At 42.9% G+C, this 24168-nt stretch overlaps 1 protein-coding gene across 1 annotated transcript in view; it reads right to left on the bottom strand.

The window, feature by feature from the left end:
* Nucleotides 1-24168, bottom strand: part of VWF (von Willebrand factor) — a 276575-nt gene that overhangs the window by 22267 nt on the left and 230140 nt on the right. Inside the window, exons 42-43 of the mRNA XM_082255011.1 lie at nt 16386-16585; nt 15035-15184 (exon numbers count right to left, since the gene is read on the bottom strand). Of these exons, the coding sequence (XP_082111137.1) occupies nt 15035-15184; nt 16386-16585 (350 nt within the window). The remainder of the gene's footprint in view (nt 1-15034; nt 15185-16385; nt 16586-24168) is intronic.

Below are 24168 nucleotides of genomic sequence, written 5' to 3'. Positions count from 1 at the left end.
GTACCGGGACTGCAAGAGACTGATACCAAGTCAAATTCAGGGTCTTCGGTCGGCCATACATGTACATTCAGCAGGAACAGGCCTGGGATTCGAACTGGTAATGGTCAAGCTGAATGTATCAAGTTGATCGATCAATCAACATGGGTACAACCACCCTGCTGGATTCTCTTGCAATTATCGCTAGTGGCTGCTATAGCCACTAGCGATATTCACTGTCTTCTCCTGGCGAGGTGGACTTCCCCTGCCTACCCCAACCTCCCCGCCACAAGAAGACAATTGCTGATTCCCCTGTCAGCACTGTCTGACCCGAGGTTGCAGGAAAGAAATTCGTACCATGTATAGCCTGCCTTACACTGCTTGCATTAAACAAAATGAATTGAATGATTTATCAGTGAATTCTGAACTACTTTATTTTATGTTTTTTTCATCTGCCTGGAGTTTAGCTTTAAAAAATCAGTTGTGTTGCTTTTCCTGCAAAAATATGTAATTTTTATCATTTTCTTGTCAGCAGTGAAGTACAAATAGCAATTCAGACACACCGAAAACAAATAATGAGGAAGACAACAGCGATATGAATTAGGAGAACCTAAAAGCAAATACACTTTGGGAACATGATACTATTTTTTTCCTTATAGCAGTATTAAACCCAAAAACAAAAATGTATTAAATTGCAGCTTACCATTCCTTAGATGTGGTGTGTACTAGTGATCGACCAATATCGTTTTTTCGTTGCCGATATTTTGGCCAATGCATATTGGTATCGGCCGAAATTGGCCGGTATTTTTGTACATTTAAAAAACATTTTTTATTTATTTATTTTTTGACAGGTAATTTTGCGGAGGGATCTGGGGGTCTAAAAGACCCCAAACCCCTCCTCTGCACTTAAAAGCATTCAAAACGCTAAGTTTGGCTGTTTTGAATGCTGTAATTTTTTTGAATCTGTCGCCACACAGTACAGGGTTTTTGCATGGAGACCCGATCAGAGCCGAATGTGGTTTGATCGGGTCTTCAGCGGCTGTGCAGGATAGTCACCCAGGTCTCCCGGTGGGACAGGAGACTCGGGCGAGCCGCAGAAGGCGGCGGGAGGGGGGGATGTCCCCTCCCAAACCTTGTAATGACAGCCGAGTGGCTTCTCACCCGCATCGGTTGTCATTACAAGACAGCCGACCATCGGCTATGGACGCCGGTACCGGGGTGATGCCTATAACTGCAGGCATCACTCCGGTACAAGCACTTTCCGAAAAATCGGCAATATCGGTAACCTCTGAAGCCAATTCTGATATATCGGGAAAAGTGCATATCAACCCTAGATATATTGGCATTACCGATAATCGATCGATCCCTAGTGTGTACATAAGTTCTTTTTTTTTTATCCTTTTTTCCTTTATTTTCACCTGGTGATCCAGCCAGTAAGTCTGTTAATTTTCAAGTTACTTGGACAGACCAAGTAGCAGCTAGAGTGTTGGGGCAGACCATTTAACACTGACAGGTGTGCTTACAATTGTCAGCTTTTAATTATTTATGAAAAACCTTTATCTCAAAAGTTAAACACTGTTGACTGTAACTTCTTATAGTGTTAGCTGGAGTTCAGCTTCAATTTGCTAGTCATGTCCTTCTAAATCTGCTAGTGTAACACTACCTTCTCCCAAGAATGATAATGTTGCTGTCCAAAGGTGTCTGCTTTACTACCTTATTTAGAATGCAGATACCCTAAGGCAGGAAGCGTGTTACTGGCAGGATCACCAGCTCAAATAAAGGGGAAAAAAGGCCTAAAAAGAAAATTAACGCAGCCACCACATCTAAGGATTAGCAAGCTTCAATGTATTACATTTTTGTTTTCGGGTGTAATACTGCTTTAAATGTGCCATTTATTTTCTCGATAAAAAATGCTTGTTCCCATTAAAAAAGATATATATGGAAAAAAAAAAAAAAAGATATAGAGATTACTGGCCAGCGCACATCCCGCATTGCCTTGTTTGGACTCCTGTCTGCTAAATGGCTTTGTCACCCTAATAAAACACAAACACAAATGAGGTTTTCACAGGGATCCAGGTGCTTGTCAAGTGGCTGGAGTGTAATTAATCTGAAGGTTAGGTTGTAATAATACAGAAAGCCCTGAGTCATCCTTTAGAGTTTTCAGGTGCAATGCACACATGAATAAGAGCAGCTGCACACTTCCATCTTACATAAAGGTTAACCTCTCTTTATTTTGTGCCACAAAATCTTAACATACAACTTTCACAAACCACACAAAGTCATTGCCAAAATGACATCCATTTAACAGATTTTTACAATACCCTGAAAAAACAGCAGTGATTGAAAGACTATGAACAACTTTTACAACTTTTTGAAGCCTACTCACATTTCCTCCTTAATGTACCAGGTAATCCTGGCTTTACAGGACACTCAGCACCTGTACACAAAACTCATATTTTGTGGCCAACTGGGAAAAAGATACCATTTTGGGAGAATACTGTATATCCAAAAGAATTAAACAGTATATTAACATTCAAAATAGATATGACCAGCAGGGCCAGATCTAGCCTGTCTGACGTGGGGGTGCAAAAAACAAAATGTCAGGAGGGCAGTGTACAGGGGATCAGAAGGGCTGAGGACAGGGTCGGCAGTTTGTAGGGCTGTGTACAGTGGCCATTCGTTTTTAGGGTAATGTACAGTGAGTCAGCAGGGCAGTGTGCAGGTGGTCAGCAGGGCAGAGGACAGGAAGTCAGCAGGGCAGTGTGCAGGGTGTCAGCAGGTCAGAGAATGAGAGGTCAGCAGGACAGTGTACAAGAGTCAGCAGGGCAGTGTAAAGGGGGTCAACAAGGCAAAGGACAAGGGTCAGCTTGGTGGAGCGCAGGGGTTATCAGGGCAGAAGGGAAGTGTACAGGGGTCAGCAGGGTGGATGACAGAGGAGAAGGATCTGCAGGGTAGTGTACAGGGAACAGCAGGGCAAAGCTCAGGGGTGAGTATGGCAGAGAAGAGGAGTCACAAAAGCAGAGGACAGGGATCAGCAGGACAGAGGCCAGGTAGTCAACAAGATAGTGTACAGGAGTCAGTAGGGCAGGGCACAGAGGACAGGGGATCAGTAGGGCAGTGTACAGAGGGTCAAATCCCCCCCTATTCTCCTTACTAAAGAAAAACCCCCATCTCCTCTTAGCACAAATCCTCCCAATCCCCCCTCCTAGCAAATATCGCCCCTATTCCTCCTCCTAGCAAAAATCCCCCCTCCCCAGGTTACCTTTACCAGCACAAATAGCCCCCTATCCCCCCTTCCTAGACTCCTCCCAACCCAAGTACAAATGATTCTTACCCCCCTCCCCCACTGTGGTCTTAGTATAATTCCCCCACCTGTAAGTACCCCCCCTTCCAAAATCGCTAAAGCCAGGGGGAGGGGGGAGATCTGTGCTCTCCTCTTCTTGTCATACCAACGCTTTTCCATACAGCACATGATGAAGGATCCATAAACCAGGCTGTACATGGAATTATTACTGCTCCATATCCACATTTCCTGCTACTGGAAGATAAGAAGTCCTTGGAGGGCATAGGGGGCAGTAATCATACCGAGTACAGTCCATTCTATGGATCTGGTGTCACCTGCTGTATGGGGGAACTCTGGAATGGCGAATGGAGAAGATTACATCCCAGCCGCTGTCTCTGGAACATTAATTTTACTTCCCGGCTCTGGAAGTGTTGGAACCATCTATTCAAATTCATAGACATATTACAGGTTCTCGGCAGGTTCTGCCACAAATAGCACTACTGTCAAATATCCCTGGTGCCCTCTCCTAAAATAAAAAAAGCGTCTGTAGCTCCTGGCTCTTTCCCAAACTAGAACAGAGGCAGCCAGGCACATAGTAACAGTTCACTCATTAAACAGTCAAGGGGATACCTTTTTAAAGTTTATTTGCTCGTAGAACTGCTAACAGGTACTCACAATGTCACATGAGAGCTGAACCCTTTCCAGTATCCACTTGACATTCTTCAGTGTGGGACGGGTTGAATCCCTCAAACAGGAAGTCCCTGCTGTTCAAATACTCAGACTATTTATGTGTCCCCTCAGTCACCTACTGGGCCAAACTCCCCATAGATTGGTTGAAGAACAATAAATGTTCAGACTGCTCATTTGACTGTCCTGCCCACTATGTTCTAGAAGCCTCTGGAAGGCAGGGGAAAGCAATCAAACTTGCAGCCTGTGAACTCTAGAATAACAACTGTTCCAAAGATTACAGGGAAGCCAAAAATAACTAAATTGACCTAACATCCTGGCCACCTATATAGGATGGTGCTACACCTACTTCTCTTCTATTTGATGACAGCATGTAAAACATTTTCCAGACTCTGAGACCCAAGATAATTCCCATTATTTACTGAAGAATAAGTATATTTTGCCTCCTTATGGTGAACCTGAACTCAAAAAGATTTGTTATGTTAATGGGATCATTTTGAAATGTTAACTATGGGTAAACAGTACCCTCAAATGGTTCCTTTTTATCTAAAAATCCTTTTGAAAAATAGCAGTGCACTATAGGTATGTGAGGACACCTAAGTTCAGGACTCCTGACCTGTAAGCTACATAGCTCTATATCTGCAGTGTGAGAACTAAGGCACTGCTGCCTCTGACTGCTAGTTTTACAAGATTTAGATTTCCACCTGTTCCACGGATGGGAATTCTCCTTCATTTGTGGAGATTTTATTTCAAGTCCTGTTGGATAAGAAGTGTAGGGAAATATCCCCAGAAGGCATAGATAAAAAAAAAAAACTGACAAGGGTTTTAACCCTTCCATACTTTAGCTAAAACAAAACAAGGTTTGGTTATACACACACTATAAACATAATTACCCATTTACATATTTAGAAAAAAACTATGAAGAGGAAAGTGTTGCACACATCATCCCACTAGAAGTAGAGTAGAGGAGGAAAGAGTAGGAGGAAGGTAAAACTGCAATGTGTGTCTCATTAGAAAGATATTCCATTACTTCCTGTCCTGCAGACACAATGGGAAAATATGCCTTTCCAATGTGAGGGGAAATCTCCTCTTAGAACAAGTGTCTCCTTTGGAATATTTCCCCATCTATTTCTGTATTAGTAGCAACTCAAGATTTTGGCTTTCCTAGCACTTTATTCCCAGTGACATTGGTGATCATGGCAATGAAGGAGGGTGAATAACCCTAACGGGGACACAACATAACAAGAGTTTTACCCCCTTAACCACTCTATCCTTACCTAAAAAAAAAAAGTATTCCTTCAGTTATATTTTAACTTTTGTATTCCAGGAAAAAAAAGATGCAATCTAATTGAAAAAATCTGGCAATACACTGGTTCTCCTTTTTTTATGTCTTCAGTGGTTTTACAGTGTAAAATGCTCTCTGATACTCAGTGGAATCATTAACACGATGTAAAATGCACTTCTTTAATATTGTATGTTTTAAAACAAATCTTATTGAAGCTCTTTACTTATGCAGAGACATCATTATGAATATATTATTATGTGGAAGTATTAATCAATATCAATATATTTCTGTCAATTAAGTATCCTGCTCTAAAGAAATCACCATAGTTTTGCATAGCACTTCATACACTGAGTGCTGGGTGTAAAAATAATAATGTAGAATTACAAAATCACTTGAAATTACTTTACTTTGTTCTCTTTATATAAGAGAAAATCTCTTTAAAGCAAGGAAAATCCCCTTATAGAAAGTTGTCACCAGAACATGTTCTCCCGTAGGAAAATTTAATCTCACCTTCTATTCCAGTAAAAACTGTAAGATATTGGAAATCTCATCATTTTCTAACTATGTGACAATGACCACCAGCACAAATAGGGTGACTCTCCCAAGGAGGAACACAGTTAATAAAGATAAATGTAATAAGGCAGTAATAAAAAAATAAATAATAATAAATAGAAGGCTGATAGCAATAGATCAGCATACAAAAAAAACTAAATTTAACAGTAATAAAGGTTTAGCGCCTTAATATAGCAACAGCAAATTAAGTAATCAAGTAAATAAAACATCCACTAAAAATCATGTGCATAAAAACATTAAAGTGAAAACCACACACAAAAAATGCATACATAAATGTAAAAGTCCTTTAACTCCAAAAATGTCTGTGTATTGCTTCCACCATCCAAAAAAGGGGACACCACATGAAACTGAGGGTAAGACCGCACTCACCAGCTCAGTAGCTGCCAGTGCAGCAAGTCACGCTTTGGGAGTTAACAATCTTAGCTTCCACTCTATGGACATCCAACTCCATCCATCCACCTGATGTCCTCTGACTGTAGCAACAGCAGCCCACCACGGGGGGAGATTCAGAAAAGCCCACAACGCCATTAGATGGAAAAGAAGTACTCATGCAAAAGCGGCCAGAAAGAGTGTCTTAATTTATTACTAATGCATAAGAACCACATAAAAACGATTTTAAAAAATCCAGATACCAAGTAGTAAAATCATGTACAGCAGTGCACTTATTCAGATGGCTTCCAGTTCTGAAACCAGAAGTAGAGGAATGACTTCGGGACCTCAGGTGGATGGATGGAGCTGGATGACCATAGAGAGGATGCTGAGATTATTAATTCCCAAATGTGACTTGCTGCACTGGCAGCTAGTGAGCGGGTTAGTGCAGTCTTACCCTTAAGGCCCGTACACACGATAAGAAAATCGGAAGTAAAATTTTATCCGATGAATGATCTGCCAATTTTCGGATCGTTAGTATAGTGCTTTTAACAGCCGATTACGAATTTTCGTACGACAAAAGCTGAACGTGCAGGCTATAAAATTTTTATCGTACGTAATTACAATGCCTGATTTTCATTTAATTAGTACAGTTTTCGTCTGAAAAAAATCATAAGAGCAAGACTAGGCATGCTCGGAAATGAAAGAATGCATACCAAACAACTCAACACATGACATCACTTCTGAAGTTGAATTCTGTCGTACGAGAATTTTCGTATGAAAGTAACCTCTTCACTTTCGATATTAGACTAACATGCAACAAAAAACGAAATGGAAATTTGTCCGAAAATCTGGTCGTGTGTACGAGGCTTTAGTTGCATGTGGTGTCCCCTTTTTTGGATGGTGGAAGCAATACATAGACATTTCTGGAGTTAAAGGAATTTTTCGTTTATATATGCATTTTCTGTGTGGCTTTCACTTTCACGTTTTTATGCACATTATTTATAGTGGACGATTTATTTACTTGATTGCCTAAATTTCTTTTGCTATATTAATGCGCTGCACCTTTATTACAGTAAAATAAACTTGACAGGTACTATAACCCCTTCTCATTTTATTCAAAAGTTTTGAGTAGTGATGAACTTTACAGCAGAACTCCAGTCAAAAAAAAAAAAAAAAGAATAGCCCATAAAAAAATAAACAAAAGAGCTCTTGTTGCAATACTCACATTCAAGTTGTCCCCTGCAGCACTTCTTTTCTACAAGTAGATGTCCTCAGTCTTCCAGGCTGAATGACAATCAGCATCATTCAACCCACTTCCTTTGAGCCCAGGCTGTCCTGGACCCACCCTTAGACTGTGACTGGACACTGGAGAAGAAGAGCTCATCTCACTCCTCGTTTTGCACCCGTCAGCGTACTTCTTGTCAGGACACAAGTTGATGAAGCTAACGCTTCCACTCCCAGTCTGCTTTAAAGGAAGTCCATAATGCTTGGACCAAGTGAAAATCAATACCTTACACTGATTGCATTTAAAAAAATGCATTTAATAATCTATTAATGATTACAAAGATGCATTCATTTGGGTCTTTGGTCTGCCTTCAGGTTTTAAATTGCATTTATGAAAACTATGGCTTATATAAAATAAAGCAGCCAATCAAATTCCCCTAATCAACTTTAAACTGCAGGCAAGAATAGCTCTGAATGGTTGTCACAGACAATCCACCTGTGCACCTATTGCTCCTGTTTTCCTAAATTTTATTTCAAAAAAATTATTTCTCATACATTCGCACTGGGAAATTTTTCAGCCAAATATCTACTGTAAGAAACTCAAAGCAGAGTCGAGAAAAATGCCTTTAATGAAAATCATAAAGAACGAACTGTAGTATATTTCTGACAGGACAGTAAATTACCAGCACAAAACAATGGCATGGGGCTGTGTGTACCCCAAGGCACCGTCACACATAATAACATGCACCCTTGACCACCCAAGGAGATGTGCCATGTACGGTCTAAGTGTCTCACCCAATCCTTCTACCCTGTGCTGCTTTTCCAATTACAAAGTGTTGGAAGAGAGGAAAAACTTTGAAGCACTTGCGAAAGAGAGGTCATAAAACACAGCGTACTCATTGTTCCCCCCGCAGATATTCCCAAACATTCTCAGTAAAATCAACACACTTTTAGCTGAGAAGTGCCTTGGAATAGATTATAAACTTAAATCAAGCCTACATTAAGCTTTTCTAGTGAGCTCCAACCATGTAGACAAAGTGGTGGCTTTCCCGGAGACAGGCTGCTGAATTAATCAAGCAGAACTATCTGTGTTTATAAACGTTCAGACTTGTGCCTATATCACGGCAAGCCCGGACCTGGCACCTCGTTTGCTCCTAAATAACAGCCAGTCATTTTTCCGTTTACAAGGCAATGGGTTTTTCGAAAGTCGCACACTAAGATATTGTTAACTTGATAATTTTTTTCTTTTTATTTAAATTGGGCAACTCAGCAAATTGTTATAGATCCCATAGTCAGATATTCTTTGAGTACATTTTGGAGATTTGAAAAAAAAAAAAAAAAAAAATGCATCTTTAGTTTCAGTGCTGACGTGGTGATTAATAACTTTGCTTTACTTGATCATATGGCCCATCTCCGGGCCAATAACCGATGAGTGGCCATCATATCCATAAAAAGAAACTGTTGAAAACCTGTCTTTTTTTTCTTTAAATATAAACTACTCTCACCCCCTCATACTTCCCTGCTTTCTGGATTAAGCATAATACAGCCTGCTCCCTTATATTTCTGTGAGACACCGGATCTACCAGAGCACCTTAAGTGGTATTGGGTAGGGGTTGGCGAATGGTTAGGCCCGAGCATGAGTTCAGGCCGAACATTTGCCTGTTGGGCCATTCATTTGCAGGGTGTTCACCGGGTGTTTTCCCCAACGAACACCCTGTTATACACTGAGTGCTGCACAGTGCATTCTGCTCCCTGGTTGAGCCAAGCTTTGCCCATTCAGGGCGCAGTGTAAGCTGGTTGTTAAGGAGCTGGGCCGAGAAGCCAGCGTCTTTAACAACCGATGAGTCATCAGCTGTCAATGGGTTTCCCTGCTGACAGCTGAAAAAATTAAAATAAGTGCCGGTAAACAAAATAAAGAAATATATGGCATGGGGTCCCCCCCCCCAGTCCATACCAGGCCCTTCGAGGTTGTCGGGGTCTCACGTAACGTCCCAAAGAGGGCGGTGCCACCAGATAACGTAGCCAGGTGGCCCGCCCCTTGCCTGTATAAGAAATGTCAAAGCACGGAGTGGGCATACAACGGGAGGCCTCCCTGGAGGCAGAGCGTTTTTCATTTTTTTGGGTCGGTGGGCGACGTGATTAAGGATGGATTTACATCAAGGGACACTATTTTTTTATTATTTAATCAAAATTGTCAAAAACTATCTTGTTTGGTTATTACTTTTGTACACTTTTTTGGTGAATGGGTAAGGGTACCCGATACCCATTTCCCATGGGGAATAGGCAGGGATCTGGGGGCCCCCTTGTTAAAGGAGGCTTCCAGATTCTTACAAGCCACCCGCCTGCAGACCCCGACAACCACAGCCTGGGGTAGTCGAGTAGAGGCCCTTGTCCCCATCAACATGAGGACAAGGTGCTCTGGACACCTTGAGCACCCCCCGCCCACCTTGCTGCAAACCGAACAGGGGGGGTGTTCAGCCCATCCCTAGTATTGGGTATAGTGAGCATAAACTACTATTTGATATAACTTTTTTACTGTTTAATATCCCCATTCTACAAATCAGTTTTTATTACAGAGTGCTTCCACGCTTTACTTGTGATTTATATCAAACTGTTAATTAGGAAAGCCCAGCAATAGGTCTCCATTTGTCACCTGAAGACTGAAGATCTAGGCAGCATATTCTCATCTCAGAGTGGAAGAGAGATAGGCTCTGCCTGCAAATCAGCACAAGAGCATGATGGCAGCAGTAAATCCTAAAATGAAGTTAGAGTAGGTTCCCTGTATGCAGACCACTGTGGCACCCACTGAGAACTGATCCCGGTTAAAGTGCTATCTGATCCAAATACTCAACTTTTTTGAGAATAGTTTGACCAGAAATGACATGTTCACTCCTGTTCAAGATCAATGCTTACTCCAAACAGATATTACAATTAGCACTTTTTAATGCAGTCATGTAGCACTTAAATATCTTTGAAAGCTGAACACCAGGTAGAAATTAAACCTAATGAAATCCAGGCATGCCTGCATTAGAAAAGACTTTATTTAATTTTACATGGCACAGGCATAAAACCTAAATCTCTTCAGGATAGACTCCTGTAATCCCTTGCAATGCAGCACATTAAGGCTGAAAGAAGGCGGGACAGTTTTAGGAGCTAATCCGGGTGTGCTGCCTGGTATGGTATGATCTATGAACAGGGTTAGGCAGGCAAAGAGCAATGGAATGACTCATTAGTGTGTTGCTGCTCCTTCACTGTCCAGTCACAGGCTGGGGACCAGGCTGTATTGCCTTAAGGAACACTACCACTTTGCTCATTCAGGTCAAAGTAATAGAGTATGCGCAAGTCTATCGAATTACCTAGTATATAAATATTAGGACATTGACACATTTCTAATCTTTTTGGCTCTATACACCATCACAATGGATTTGAAATGATACAAACAAGATGTGCTTTAACTGACGAAAACTGTACTAATTAAACTTTAAATCAGGTGAACGGTGTAGGAATTACAACAGTTTGTATATGTGCCTCACACTTTTTAAGGGACCAAAAGTAATGGGACAGATTAACAATCATAAATCAAACTTTCAGTCAATTACAGCCTGAAGTCTGGAACACAGAGACATCACCAGACGCTGGGTTTCATCCCTGGTGATGCTCTGCCAGGCCTCTACTGTCTCTGTCTTCAGTTCCTGCTTGTTCTTGGGGCATTTTCCCTTCCATTTTGTCTTCAGCAAGTGAAATGCATACTCAATCGGATTCAGGTCAGGTGATTGACCTGGCCATTGCATACCATTCCACTTCTTTCCCTTAAAAAGCTCTTTGGTTGCTTTCGCAGTATGCTTCGGGTCATTGTCCATCTGCACCGTGAAGTGCCGTCCAATGAGTTCTGAAGCATTTGGCTGAATAAGAGCAGATAATCTTGTCCGAAACACTTCAGAATTCATCCTGCTGCTTTTGTCAGCAGTCACATCATCAATAGGGATGATCGAAGTTTTCAAAAGTTTGGTTCGGCCAGAACATCCGAACTTCCCGAAGGTTCGGCCCGGATTTCAGAACCCCATTGAAATCAATGGGACCCGAACTTCGGTAATCAAAAAACACCATTTTGAAGCCCTAAAAGCCAATAAATGCCCATAAAAAGTGCCTAGGGTTCTGGGTCATACCCCAGGGACTATTAATCACACAAAAAAAAGTTCTTAAAAATTGTCATTTTTGATAAAGAGCCAATTATTGAAAAAAAAAACCCCCAAAAAATGCCTGCAAAAACACACCTGGGCGTTTTTTTGGCATTTTTTTGGGTTCTTTGGAGGCAGGCAAAACATCTGAACTTGTGTATACGGGTGTATATACACACATACTTATATGTATATACACACCTAGACATATATAGGTGTGATAGGAGCGTAACTATATTGGTGTTAATTATTTCATTAGCGCAAGTAGTTTTTTGTGCTCCTTTCACACCTATATATGTGCAGGTGTATATATACAGACATGTGTGTGTATATATACCCCCTATACACATGTTCAGATGTCATGCCTGACTCCAAACATGTGCTCAAAAAATCACTATAGCCGTCTGCAGCCAAAAAGAATGCTGACGGGGGCGAAGCCATATTACTGCAGCGAAAGTGACTTGAGAGAAACCAGCTTTTCTCTATAGCGGTCACCCTGATATGGAAGGGTTTGGTCACCCTGCCATAGCAGTCAGTGTCAGTTCACCCTACACTACATTACGGTCACCCTGATATGGAAGGGTTTGGTCACCCTGCCATAGCAGTCAGTTAACCCTACACTACATTACGGTCACCCTGACACCACACACTTTCCCTACAGAAACTAAATTTTTGAAGCTAACTAAAGTGTAAAAGAGCACTCTAACTACACTAGATATCCCTTTCCTCACACTAATAAATGCTAAATGACACTTTTAAAGTAAAATTAACAGAACTGCTTCCACTCTCTTCCATGTCCTGTATAACAATGCTAGGAATTTGGCGGGGGCTATCTTATATACTGGGGGCGTATTCACTAATGATTGGACTATGGACCCCCTAGTCACTCCAATCACATTCCTAGCATTCTCCTGCCCCCTTTTTTAGATGTTGTTTGGCAAACTCTAATCTGGCCTTCCTGTTTTTGAGGCTCACCAATGGTTTACATCTTGTGGTGAACCCTCTGTATTCACTCTGGTGAAATCTTCTCTTGATTGTTGACTGACACACATAAAACTACCTCCTGGAGAGCTTTCTTGATCTGGCCAACTGTTGTGAAGGGTGTTTTCTTCACCAGGGAAATAATTCTTCGGTCATCCACCACAGTTGATTTACGTGTTCTTCCGGGTCTTTTGGTTTTGCTGAGCTCAGAGTGCATTCTTTCTTTTTACGGATGTTCCAAACAGTTGATTTGGCCACACCTAATGTTTTTGCTATCTCTCTGATGGGTTTGTTTTGTTTTTTCAGCCTAATGATGGCTTGCTTAACTGATAAGGACAGCTCTTTGGATCTCATATTGAGAGTCGACAGCAACAGATTCCAAATGCAAATAACACACTTGAAATGAACTCTGGACCTTTTACCTGCTCCTTGTAAATGGGATAATGAGGGAATAACACACACCTGGCCAAAGAAAAGCTGAGCAGCCAATTGTCCCATTACTCTTAGAAAGTGGGAGGCACATATACAAACGGTTATAATTCCTACACCGTTCACCTGATTTGGATGTAAATACCCTCAAATTAAAGCTGAAAGTCTGCAGTTAAAGTACATCTTGTTTGTTTCATTTCAAATCCATTGTGGTAGTATATTGAGCCAAAAAGATTAGAATTGTATCGATGTCCCAATATTTATGGACCTGACTGTACATACCTTTGCAGCTTTTTGCTGCTGAGTGACAATGAATCAACAAACCCAAACACTGTCACATAAGAGGGGCTGAAATCATCAATCCTGTGTGTAGGTCGGCCGGGAGGTGGGGCCTACAGGGGTAGCTAAGTTGTTTGTTACGTCCTCCGTGTTTCCTATTAACTTGTTGGATGCCACGTGTGGTTCACATGAGAGGCCTACCCGGCATGGGTTCTTCTCGGCTACGTTAAGCACTTTTAGAAAGTTTGGAGACCCCCTGCCCTAGGACAAGGCTGAGACTTCCGTGAGGGAATACTCAACCTTAAGGTGGGCCTCCACTATTAGAGATAAATGTACACCATGTACACTTACACTGCAACTGTTCTCCAATCAACTCTAAGACAATTTACACCTTCACTGTAACTTGCATTCTTACGTCCACCTGTCCAGCGTTTTTCACTACTATTCCCCTACTATAGCAGAGTGGGCCCACTCTGTGCACTCTGTGTGGGCTTAACTTAACTCTTGACCTTCCATACCTCTGTACAGGATGGGAACCTCGGCTGTGTAAATCTGCTCCTGTTGCACTGGGAGACAGACTGCTGGCAGAAGGAGTGCCAACATCTCCCTTGCTGCTAGAGGCCGTTCCACCTATAACAGGTACACCCTATCGACAGGCTGATGTTAAACTTCCATTACTCTAGGTAACCACTTGTGTCTTCACACCACTTCATTCTATGCTGATGTCTTCATACCCCATATGTGTTAAGACCCTCTCGGAGAACTATGTATGTGGCGCTTACTTACATTACACCCCTTTCAGTAACTTCAGACCGGACAAGGATAATGTTTGGAACACTTTACTTAAGAAGTGTGCAAGTAGACATTTCCCAGTCCAACCGACAAAGGCATTATTATTTCATATTCCCTAAATCTAACTACAGGCTTCAGTGCAGTCCCGGCATACCTGCAAAGGTGCAGTTCAGCAATTAAAGACTTTTAGAGCCACAGATAGCATTCTTCTCCCACTAATACCTCCCTTTGGGTTTCTCTGCAGGGGACTCCCCAAACTATCTGTCCCCTGGGCGAAACTCTTTTACCAGATCACTGTCCCATATTTATATACCAGAGGATTAGTGGGCCCGACCTAGGGAAGAACCAACCAAAAGACCAGAGAACCGGGAAAGACATTCAGTCCTACCCTTCCGACTGGGACAGCACCTGTATAAATATTTCAACCTACCTACATGTATAAACTCATACACCGTGTGTCAGGGAATTTTGCAATTGCTAGCAGTGGAGGAGCAAAAGTGCATTGAGAAGTGGGCTATAAATAGACCCCATTACTATGCCTTTTATGAGTCACTTTAACTGCAGTGGTGGATGAGCAACTTAATGTGCTTTTGGCAGAGGTACCAGAATCAAAAAACTGACTAAACAGAATCCTATTACTTTACAGGCAATATAAGTCACATTTGTATTTCCAGTATATATCTATATGTTTGGAGCTCCATTTAAATTAAGCTACTAGTATAAGCACCTGTATATTTATTTTAGCATCCTGTAATTTAGAATTTAGAAAGTGAAGGTGAAAGTACAGGACCAGCAGCGCTGTCAGTCTAACACTGGTAGCTAGATGATAAGAGGAGAGAGAAGAGGGAGAAGATTGATGGCAAATATCAGGTCTTGTGCCCAATCAGACAAGTTCCTGTCCTTTTCTACTGCCAACATAGAAGTTGTGCAATGAATATCAGCATATATATTCATACTGCATTTTAAAGTACTTACCGGGGCGCACTTTGTGTTACATTGCTTTTTAACACACTGAACTATGCGGAGTCCCGTGATAGAGTCCATCAGATCAGTACACTCACAGGTCTGGCATCCATCTTCCCACCGACTTCCAATGCGATATACAATATTTTTATGGACACAGACCTATACATTGCAAACAAATGACAGTTTTCAGAAGTGAAAAGATTCTACATTTTTCAAATTGCTTTTAGTTAATGTAGAACTTTAGCCAAAACCTTTTTTTTTTAACTAACTTTGAATAATGTGGAGAAGAGTTAGAAGGTTGTGAGATTTTGACTCACTCTCTGTCCTAGGACAAGACAGGAAGTGAGAGAAATGTTCCCCAAATTGAGGGAACATTCCATCTTTGCTCCTCTTTCTTACATAGTAAAAAGTTAGATTTTGTCCTGTGCAATTGCCACCAGTTACCAGGACAGAAAGCAAGGGTAAATCTACCATATGAAGACAAAGACAAATATGAAAAAACAGAGAGAATTTTTTACCTTTGCTCCAACCTACTCAGAATAAAGAAAAAGTTTGGTCTGGTCTGATTTTAAAGTCCAAATGAACTTTTAGTTTAATCATGTCTAAGTCTAGAGCTCTGAAATCATTCTGCAATGTGTTAGAGTTACAGATTTTTTTTAAAGCAGTTACAACCTCAAAAGAACAGCCTGTTCTCAGGCAGCATACAGAGAACCCTTGCTCTCTGTATGGAAGCAGTGGTCTCTCTAAAGAGGTCCAACACACCCCTGCCGAGTCAGACCTATAGCTCTGCTATCAGTAAAGCTCATGTTCCCTGGTCATTCAAAAGCTGTAGCTCAGACTTAGCTTGGGGGGGGGTTGGGGGAATGTCAGATCTCTGCAGAGCGACCACTGCTTCTACACACAGAACAAAGGTTGTACTTTGCATCATAATAGCAGGATACAGTTTTTCTACGTAGGCTTTGGCTGCTTTTTGAAAAAAATTATTGTTTTTAGCACTGAGTGATGGCTGGCTTTCTTCAGGCATGGAAGTATCCCATGTAAAACTGAGAAGACCAGGTTGCCCTGTCTTCTGTAGGGTACCTCACCCTGCAGTCTGGGTAATCTGATCTCCCTTCTTTTCAGGTCTATCTCACAGCACAGTACCGAGCTGGAGAAAACCAACTGAACTAATTTGGTATGAGTTTTAATTATTTTAATTATTTTTTGTTCATATGGAATTTATTAAAGAACATCCAAATATAACAAATATGCATTTTTTAAAGTATAAGGCCTAATTTGTAAACGTTTTCTCTTATTTTGATTAGAAATCACCTTACAATATTGGGTTCTGCTTGCTGTAATAAATGGCAGCACTTCTCACCTGATCTGCAGTACAGGTAACGGTGGAGCAGCCACACTCATCGGTCAGGATGGAGGACATGTATCCAGGTGGACAGGTATTGGTAGAGTTGGAACACATACAGTTGCATTTATACTCATTACAACACTTTGTGCTAGTCGTTGTTAGCTTCCTATTTGATGGACAGGTTGGGGGTGCAGGACATTCCTCCACTTTGCACTCTATTAACAAAAAAGAAATAGCATTATACATAAAGCTAACCACTGTAGATGCTTTTTAAACTGAGGGTATCTGAAGCACTGTATAATCCATGTCCCACTTGCAATTTTGTAAAGTTTGTCTTTAGGTGTAAGCTACCTTTTATGCTCAAAATCCAAGATTTATTTTTTGCAAGTATTTTAGTTAGTCTGCTGTTCTTCTGAGCTTCCAGAAATGTCTTTAAACATCTTTAACATCATGTGCCCAGGCTTTGCTTTGTATATAATAAAAGTTAGCAGCTACAAAAAGTATAGCTGCTGACTTTTAATAAAACACACACTCACCTGTCCCAGGATCCAGCGATGCAGCCCACGAAGCCTCGGTTTTCTCCCTCTTCTCTCACCAGCACCACTAGTATGGGCACCCGGTTGTGATAGCTTGCGGCTTCACAGCCGGGTGCGCACTGCGTTTGCGCGAGTTGCGCTGCGCGTCATGAATGGCCTGGGCAATCTTCTGGGACCTGTGATGTGTCCCAGAAAATTGCAGGGAGGGAGGGGGAGAGGAAAACTTCTGCTTGAGCCGCCTAGGTGGCCTGAGCGAAAGTGGGAGCGGGTACCTGTCAAAACTAGGTACCCGCTACTCCCCCATAAAAATGACATGTCAGTGGTTTAGGAGTCCTTAAAGTGGAACTTCCACTTTTGGGTGGAACTCCGCTTTAAATATTCAAACATGATATAAGCTCTAAAACAAGCCCCCACTCGCCTCTGTAGCTATAACCATTGTGGAGAAATTTGTATTCAATTTTTACAACAGAGGCACTGAAAAATTATTTTTTCCTATTACTTTTCATTGCACCAGAATCTTGGCAGACTGCTATCCATCGAATGTAAACAAACAGTAGGTGTTTCTAGAAACTGACAGCAACTTGATTTTAGAGTATTTGTTGAGATCTTTGAGAATTAATTATTTAATATTACAAACAGCATAGAGGACAGTGAGAGCTTGTTTAAAGCAAGTTTCTTGCTAGTTAGGAATGTGTGAATACTTTTAAATATCCATAGGTTGAAGTGTATAGTTTAATCAAGGTGATCTTAGATATATGCTATAAGGCTAAAAGTTTACGAACTGATATGAAACATATGTAGCAATAATACTTTATATTATTATATTATATCTATGAAAGATTCATTCTGATTTGTTGATGTAGGTCATTGTATATTTATCTTTCCCTTACTAAATAGGCTTGTAAGTGCTCAAAAATGTCACTAAAATATTGTTAAGGACCATTTACTATTTAGATATCACAGAATAGTTGAAATATTTTTGTGATATACAATTTCTACATTACGCTACATAAGATACATATTAGACACATACAGATGCCTCCTAAGACAGTACAGTAACACTTAATTTTGAAAACCATAACTGAGACAGAAGAAACAGCGCCATCTTCTGGAGGAGAAAATTCTCTGCAACTTTTTTGTGATCCCAGCTGAGTTTTTGGCACAAAACATAATCTAGAGCAGTGTTTTCCAACCTTTTTTTCAGTTAAGGCACCCTTTAAAAGTCTTGGGGGTACCCTATAAAAATGATGGACAGTCTCCAGGCACCCCCTTCTAAAATGTAAAAGTTATTCTAATAGTTTTACATAATTCAGCAACATCCACATGTAGGACACCCAATGTTAGAGGTGATTTATTCTTCTAAAGCAAATACACTTTTGCAAACTGGTACTGACTAGTTTTTCAATGTTTCTCTTCTCCCTCGCTCAGCTAATATCACCCCACCACTGATTGAGAGGGGCAGAGTATGGTCAAACAAGAAAACTATGGAGGTGACTGGCATCCTCCTTATTAAATGATCATGCCATTGGTCATTAGGATGTCCGCAGCTAGACGGTTGTAATGTTTCACAATGAAAACCTGTGACTTTGTGTAACTAAAAGGCAGGCTTCATCCACACACCGGCTTGTATTCAATTTTTGGGTACATTTTAGGCATTTTTGCCAAGGCACCCCTGAAGAAACCTCAAGGCACCCTGATTAAAAAAGGCTGATCTAGAGGCCAGTGGAGGCCCGTGCATAGGGGGCGCCAGGGCGCCGCCCCCCCCCCCCCCTAAAAAAAAGAAAAAAAAAGACAAAAAGAACAATAAAGTTTGGAAAAAAAAAATCGGTTTGCCGGCCTATGTGGTGGCTAAAGGGGGGGTGGGGTTACGACCCAGAAGAGGCGCCGATTGGCTGCCTTCTGGGGGCATAACCTGGGCGCAGGAAAGAGCGCTTGGCCACCCCCACCTTTGTGATATCCTGGCTGTGATTGGTCCAGTCTCCAGCCTGGACCAATCATCATCCAGGACATCGCTGACGTCGCAATGGGGGCGGTGCCGGTGCGTGCGTCAGTCACTCACCGCCGCTCAGAGAAGAGGAGAGGCCGCCCGCCGGTTCCCACCGCAGAGGAGAGGCCGAGACGAGGGAGAAGGACCCACCGCAGAAGAGGACGAAGTATCGAGGAGGGAAGAAGCCGCCGCTGGGAGCCGAGCCGCCGCCAGGTAAGTTTGAAGGGAGCACGCACGCTGGTCTCTGCATTGATTGGGGGACAATGCTGTGGGCACTCTGCAATAATTGGGGTACAATGCTGGCACTCTGCAATAATTGGGGTACAATGCTGTGGTGCTCTGCAATCATTGGGGTAAAATGCTGGCACTCTGCAATAATTGGGGTACAATGCTGTGGCGCTCTGCAATCATTGGGGGACAATGCTGGCACTCTGCAATAATTGGGGTACAATGCTGTGGCACTCTGCAATCATTGGGGTACAATGCTGTGGGCACTCTGCAATAATTGGGGTACAATGCTGTGGCGCTCTGCAATCATTGGGATACAATGCTGTGGGCACTCTGCAATAATTGGGGTACAATGCTGTGGCGCTCTGCAATCATTGGGATACAATGCTGTGGGCACTCTGCAATAATTGGGGTACAATGCTGTGGCGCTCTGCAATCATTGGGGTACAATGCTGTGGCGCTCTGCAATCATTGGGGGACAATGCTGTGGCGCTCTGCAATCATTGGGGGGCAATGCTGTGGCGCTCTGCAATCATTGGGGGACAATGCTGTGGCCACTCTGAAATCATTGGGGTACAATGCTGTGGCGCTCTGCAGTGATTGGGGACAATGCTGAGGCACTCTGCAATCATTGGCGTACAATGCTGTGGCGCTCTGCAATCATTGGGGGACAATGCTGTGGCGCTCTGCAATCATTGGGGGGCAATGCTGTGGCGCTCTGCAATCATTGGGGGACAATGCTGTGGCCACTCTGCAATCATTGGGGTAGAATGCTGTGGCGCTCTGCAGTGATTGGGGACAATGCTGTGGCACTCTGCAATCATTGGGGTACAATGCTGTGGCGCTCTGCAATCATTGAGGGACAATGCTGTGGCACTCTGCAATCATTGGGGTACAATGCTGTGGGCACTCTGCAATCATTGGGGTACAATGCTGTGGCACTCTGCAATCATTGGGGTACAATGCTGTGGCGCACTCTGCAATCATTGGGGACAATGCTGTGGCGCTCTGCAGTGATTGGGGACAATGCTGTGGTGCTCTGCATTGAAAGGGGCTCGCATGCTTAACGCTGCATTGATGGGGGCACGCAACAGTGTTTATTGCATTGAAGGGGGCACAGTTGCATTGAAGGGGGCACGCACGCTGAACTCTGCATTGTGGGGGCACAGCACAGTGTTCATTGCATTGAAGGGGGCACAGAACAGTGTTTATTGCATTGAAGGGGGCACAGCACAGTGTTTATTGCATTGAAGGGGGCACAGCACAGTTGCATTGAAGGGGGCATGCACGCTGAACTCTGCATTGTGGGGGCACAGCACAGTGTTCATTGCATTGAAGGGGGCACAGCACAGTGTTTATTGCATTGAAGGGGGCACAGCACATTGTTCATTGCATTGAAGGGGGCACAGCACAGTTGCATTGAAGGGGGCATGCACGCTGAACTCTGCATTGTGGGGGCACAGCACAGTGTTCATTGCATTGAAGTGGGCACAGCACAGTGTTTATTGCATTGAAGGGGGCACAGCACAGTGTTCATTGCATTGAAGGGGGCACAGCACAGTTGCATTGAAGGGGGCATGCACGCTGAACTCTGCATTGTGGGGGCACAGCACAGTGTTCATTGCATTGAAGGGGGCACAGCACAGTTGCATTGAAGGGGGCATGCACGCTGAACTCTGCATTGTGGGGGCACAGCACAGTGTTCATTGCATTGAAGGGGGCACAGCACAGTGTTTATTGCATTGAAGGGGGCATAGCACAGTGTTCATTGCATTGTGGGGGCACAGCACAGTGTTCATTGCATTGAAGGGGGCACAGCACAGTGTTTATTGCATTGAAGGGGGCATAGCACAGTGTTCATTGCATTGAAGGGGGCACAGCACAATGTTCATTGCATTAAAGGGGGCACGCACGTTGGTCTCTGCATTGAAAGGGGGCATGTACGCTGGTCTCTGCATTGAAAGGGGGCATGTACACTGGTCTCTGCATTGAAAGGGGGCATGTGCGCTGGTCTCTGCATTGAAAGGGGGCATGTACGCTGGTCTCTGCATTGAAAGGGGGCATGTACGCTGGTCTCTGCATTGAAAGGGGGCATGTACGCTGGTCACTGCATTGAAAGGGGGCATGTACGCTGGTCTCTGCATTGAAAGGGAGCATATACCATCTCCTGTACCATGACCTGTGACATGCCTATACCATATCTGTGCCATGCCTATACCATATCTGTGCCATGCCTATACCATATCTGTGCCATGCCTATACCATCTCCTGTACCATCACCTATGCCATGCCTATACCATCACCTGTGCCATGCCTGTACCATGACTTCAAAGTCACGCAATTTTTTTCTGCGTTTTTTGGCGCGAAGCAATACCTATTACATTTTTCTTTTTGCGCCCCCCCCCCCCCCCCCCCCAAAAAAAAATTTTTGAGCACCAGCCACCACTGCTAGAGGCATATAATCAATTTATAAATTTTATACATAGTACAGAAAAGTTTCAAGACTTGGGATGCTGAAAACTGAGACACATACACAATACACAATATAATCTTTAACATTTTTGCTAAATGTAATAATTTGCAAATGTGTCAACATGTTTTAACCCATGGGTGTGAAGTCCACAGCTTAACATTACTAGAAGCCCAAAAAGAAAAGCCTATTCTGGATTAATATTTATGGAGCAGATCTGAGGTATGACTAAAAAAAATCAAAGGATCTACTCCAGATACATTTTTAGCTTGCCATATTCAACATCTGGAACAGATCCTTTAATTTTTTTAATTCCCTCCCAAGATCTTTATAGGCATCAGCCAAGTATAGGTGTTTTCTACAGTATTTGCCAAATCCTGATGAAGGGAGACTCTTTAAATACCTGAGATGGAGCTGTGTGCAGGCAGCCTATGTTATGCTATGGGGACACAGCAGCTGTATGAACATATCCACAGATCCTAATTTGACAGGCAGGTGGATGCTGGTCACCAAACACAGACAGTCACCTCTCACCCACACCTGCACACCTGACAAATTAGGACCTGTGACTGTATTTGTAAGTCCCTGTGTCCCCAAAGAGTAACCAGCAGCTCCAGTCATATGAGCAAACCACCCATATACACCAATGGTCTCTTAATTTTCTTAAAATGACTTTTACAATTTTTATTATTATTTTTTACAGTTGTTTTCTCAGCCCTGTTGAGGGGGCTTTCGTAAAATATTAGGGGTCTAAACCGACCCATGATGTCTTACTTTTGGGACAGAAAGTAATTGAGGACATAGATCCCCAATCTTTTCTCTGCATCCTCAGCTGTACTGCAGATGAATGAACAGGAAGCACTCTGTACAGAGGCTACTGTTTACTCATAAACTGAAGCATAGTAAATGCAGTTTGAATGAACACAGTGAGTGATCAATACTGATTACTCACTAATCACTAAAGGTAGGGGCTGGTAAATATGGCATATTTACTATAATGATTCTACTGTGTGTCCACAGCAGTCAGCGGGAGGGTAAGGAGGGAAGTTGGCAGCGCTGTAGGGGGAAAAGGGCACACAGGGGTTCCAGACAGCAGATGAAATGGGATGAGGACAGGAGAGGGTGATCAGTGCAGCGGGGGGGGGTGCATCCTATGTAGTTTCCACCCTACAGCAGCTGAAAGCCAATAGGAGGGAGAAAAGAGAAAGCCAGCAGCACTGTGGAGGGACAGGGGCACACAGGGGGACCTGGGCAGCAGAGAGGATTAGGTTGTAAGCAGAAGGGGATGATCAGTGCGGCGGGGGGGGGGGGGAGGGGGGCTAGATGCAATTACTGGAACTAATTCACCTGAATAGCTCTTCCTGCTGCAGCTGACAGCTGGCTTCTCCTCCTCTGCCTCAGCTGCAGCAGGGAGAGCCATACAGGGAAATTGGTTCTAGTAACTGCCCCCTGACACACTGATCATTCCCTCCTGCCAATGATCCAATTAACCCTGCTGCCTGGGCCCCCCTGATGATGCGGCCTAGGCCTTGTACAGGAGGTCTGGCTGTACACCCTAATTGGCAGGCCTGAACTTGAGAACTGAAGAATAACCATGCAAGCACAGGAGAACCTGCAGACGTTATGCAGACAGTGTAGGATTAACTAAAGTGCATTTTCCAATAATTCTTACCCATCCACTAAAGTAGAATTCCAGGTAGCCTTAACTAATTTTAAAAATATTCCCTTTCCGCTACTAATACCTATGCTTGCTAACCTTTGTAAGAAAGATACTTACACTTACATATTTTCATTTAGGTCTGCTCACATAATCTCCCCTGTGTCAGCCAGCTACAGGAGAGAGTGCTCGACAACGGCTGGTAATACCTGAGCCCATAGGCTTACTATGGCCCATCAGTTGTCGGTGTTTCCTCCTCTCCCCTCCAGCAGTGCTGGCTGACACAGGGAAGCCGGATCAAGTGACTGGACTGGAGCAGCATGAATATAGGTAAGTATAGTTTCATGCTAAAGTTTTAGGCAGGTGTGAAGAAATACTGTAAAGTAAGAATGCTTTCAAAATATATATTTTAGTTTTTTATTTCTAGCAAATTTTACAAAATGCAAAGTGAGCAAACAGAAGAAAGATCTAAATCAAATCAATATTTGGTGTGACTACCCTCTGGCTTCAAACCAGCATCAATTCTTTTTACACTTGCATACTTTGTACACTTGCACAAAGTCAGGGATTTTGGAGGATTACAATAATGTGTATGATTAACCAATTACACCAAGCATGTGCTAATGATCATCAATTTCATATGTAGGTTGAAACACAGTCATTAACTGAAACAAACAGCTGTGCAGGAGGTAGGGATGGGCGAATGGTTCAGCCCGAGCATGATTTTGGGCCGAACATTGGCTGTTCGCCCGTTCGGCGAACACCCAAATTATCGGGGCATTCGACCATTTGTTCGGCCCGCCGAATGACCACAATGCACTGCACTGTCAAACAGTGCATTGGAAGCCCTGATTGACTGAAGCACTGAATGCTTTGCCCAGGGCACAGAGCACTGTCAGAGCCATGATTGGAGAAAATAA

Source organism: Pelophylax lessonae (genome assembly GCF_965119305.1).
Source record: "Pelophylax lessonae genome assembly, chromosome: 4".
Classification (NCBI taxonomy): Eukaryota; Metazoa; Chordata; class Amphibia; order Anura; family Ranidae; genus Pelophylax; species Pelophylax lessonae.
Note: the sequence above shows the minus strand (reverse complement) of the source record. Positions and strands in the feature narration are given on the sequence as shown.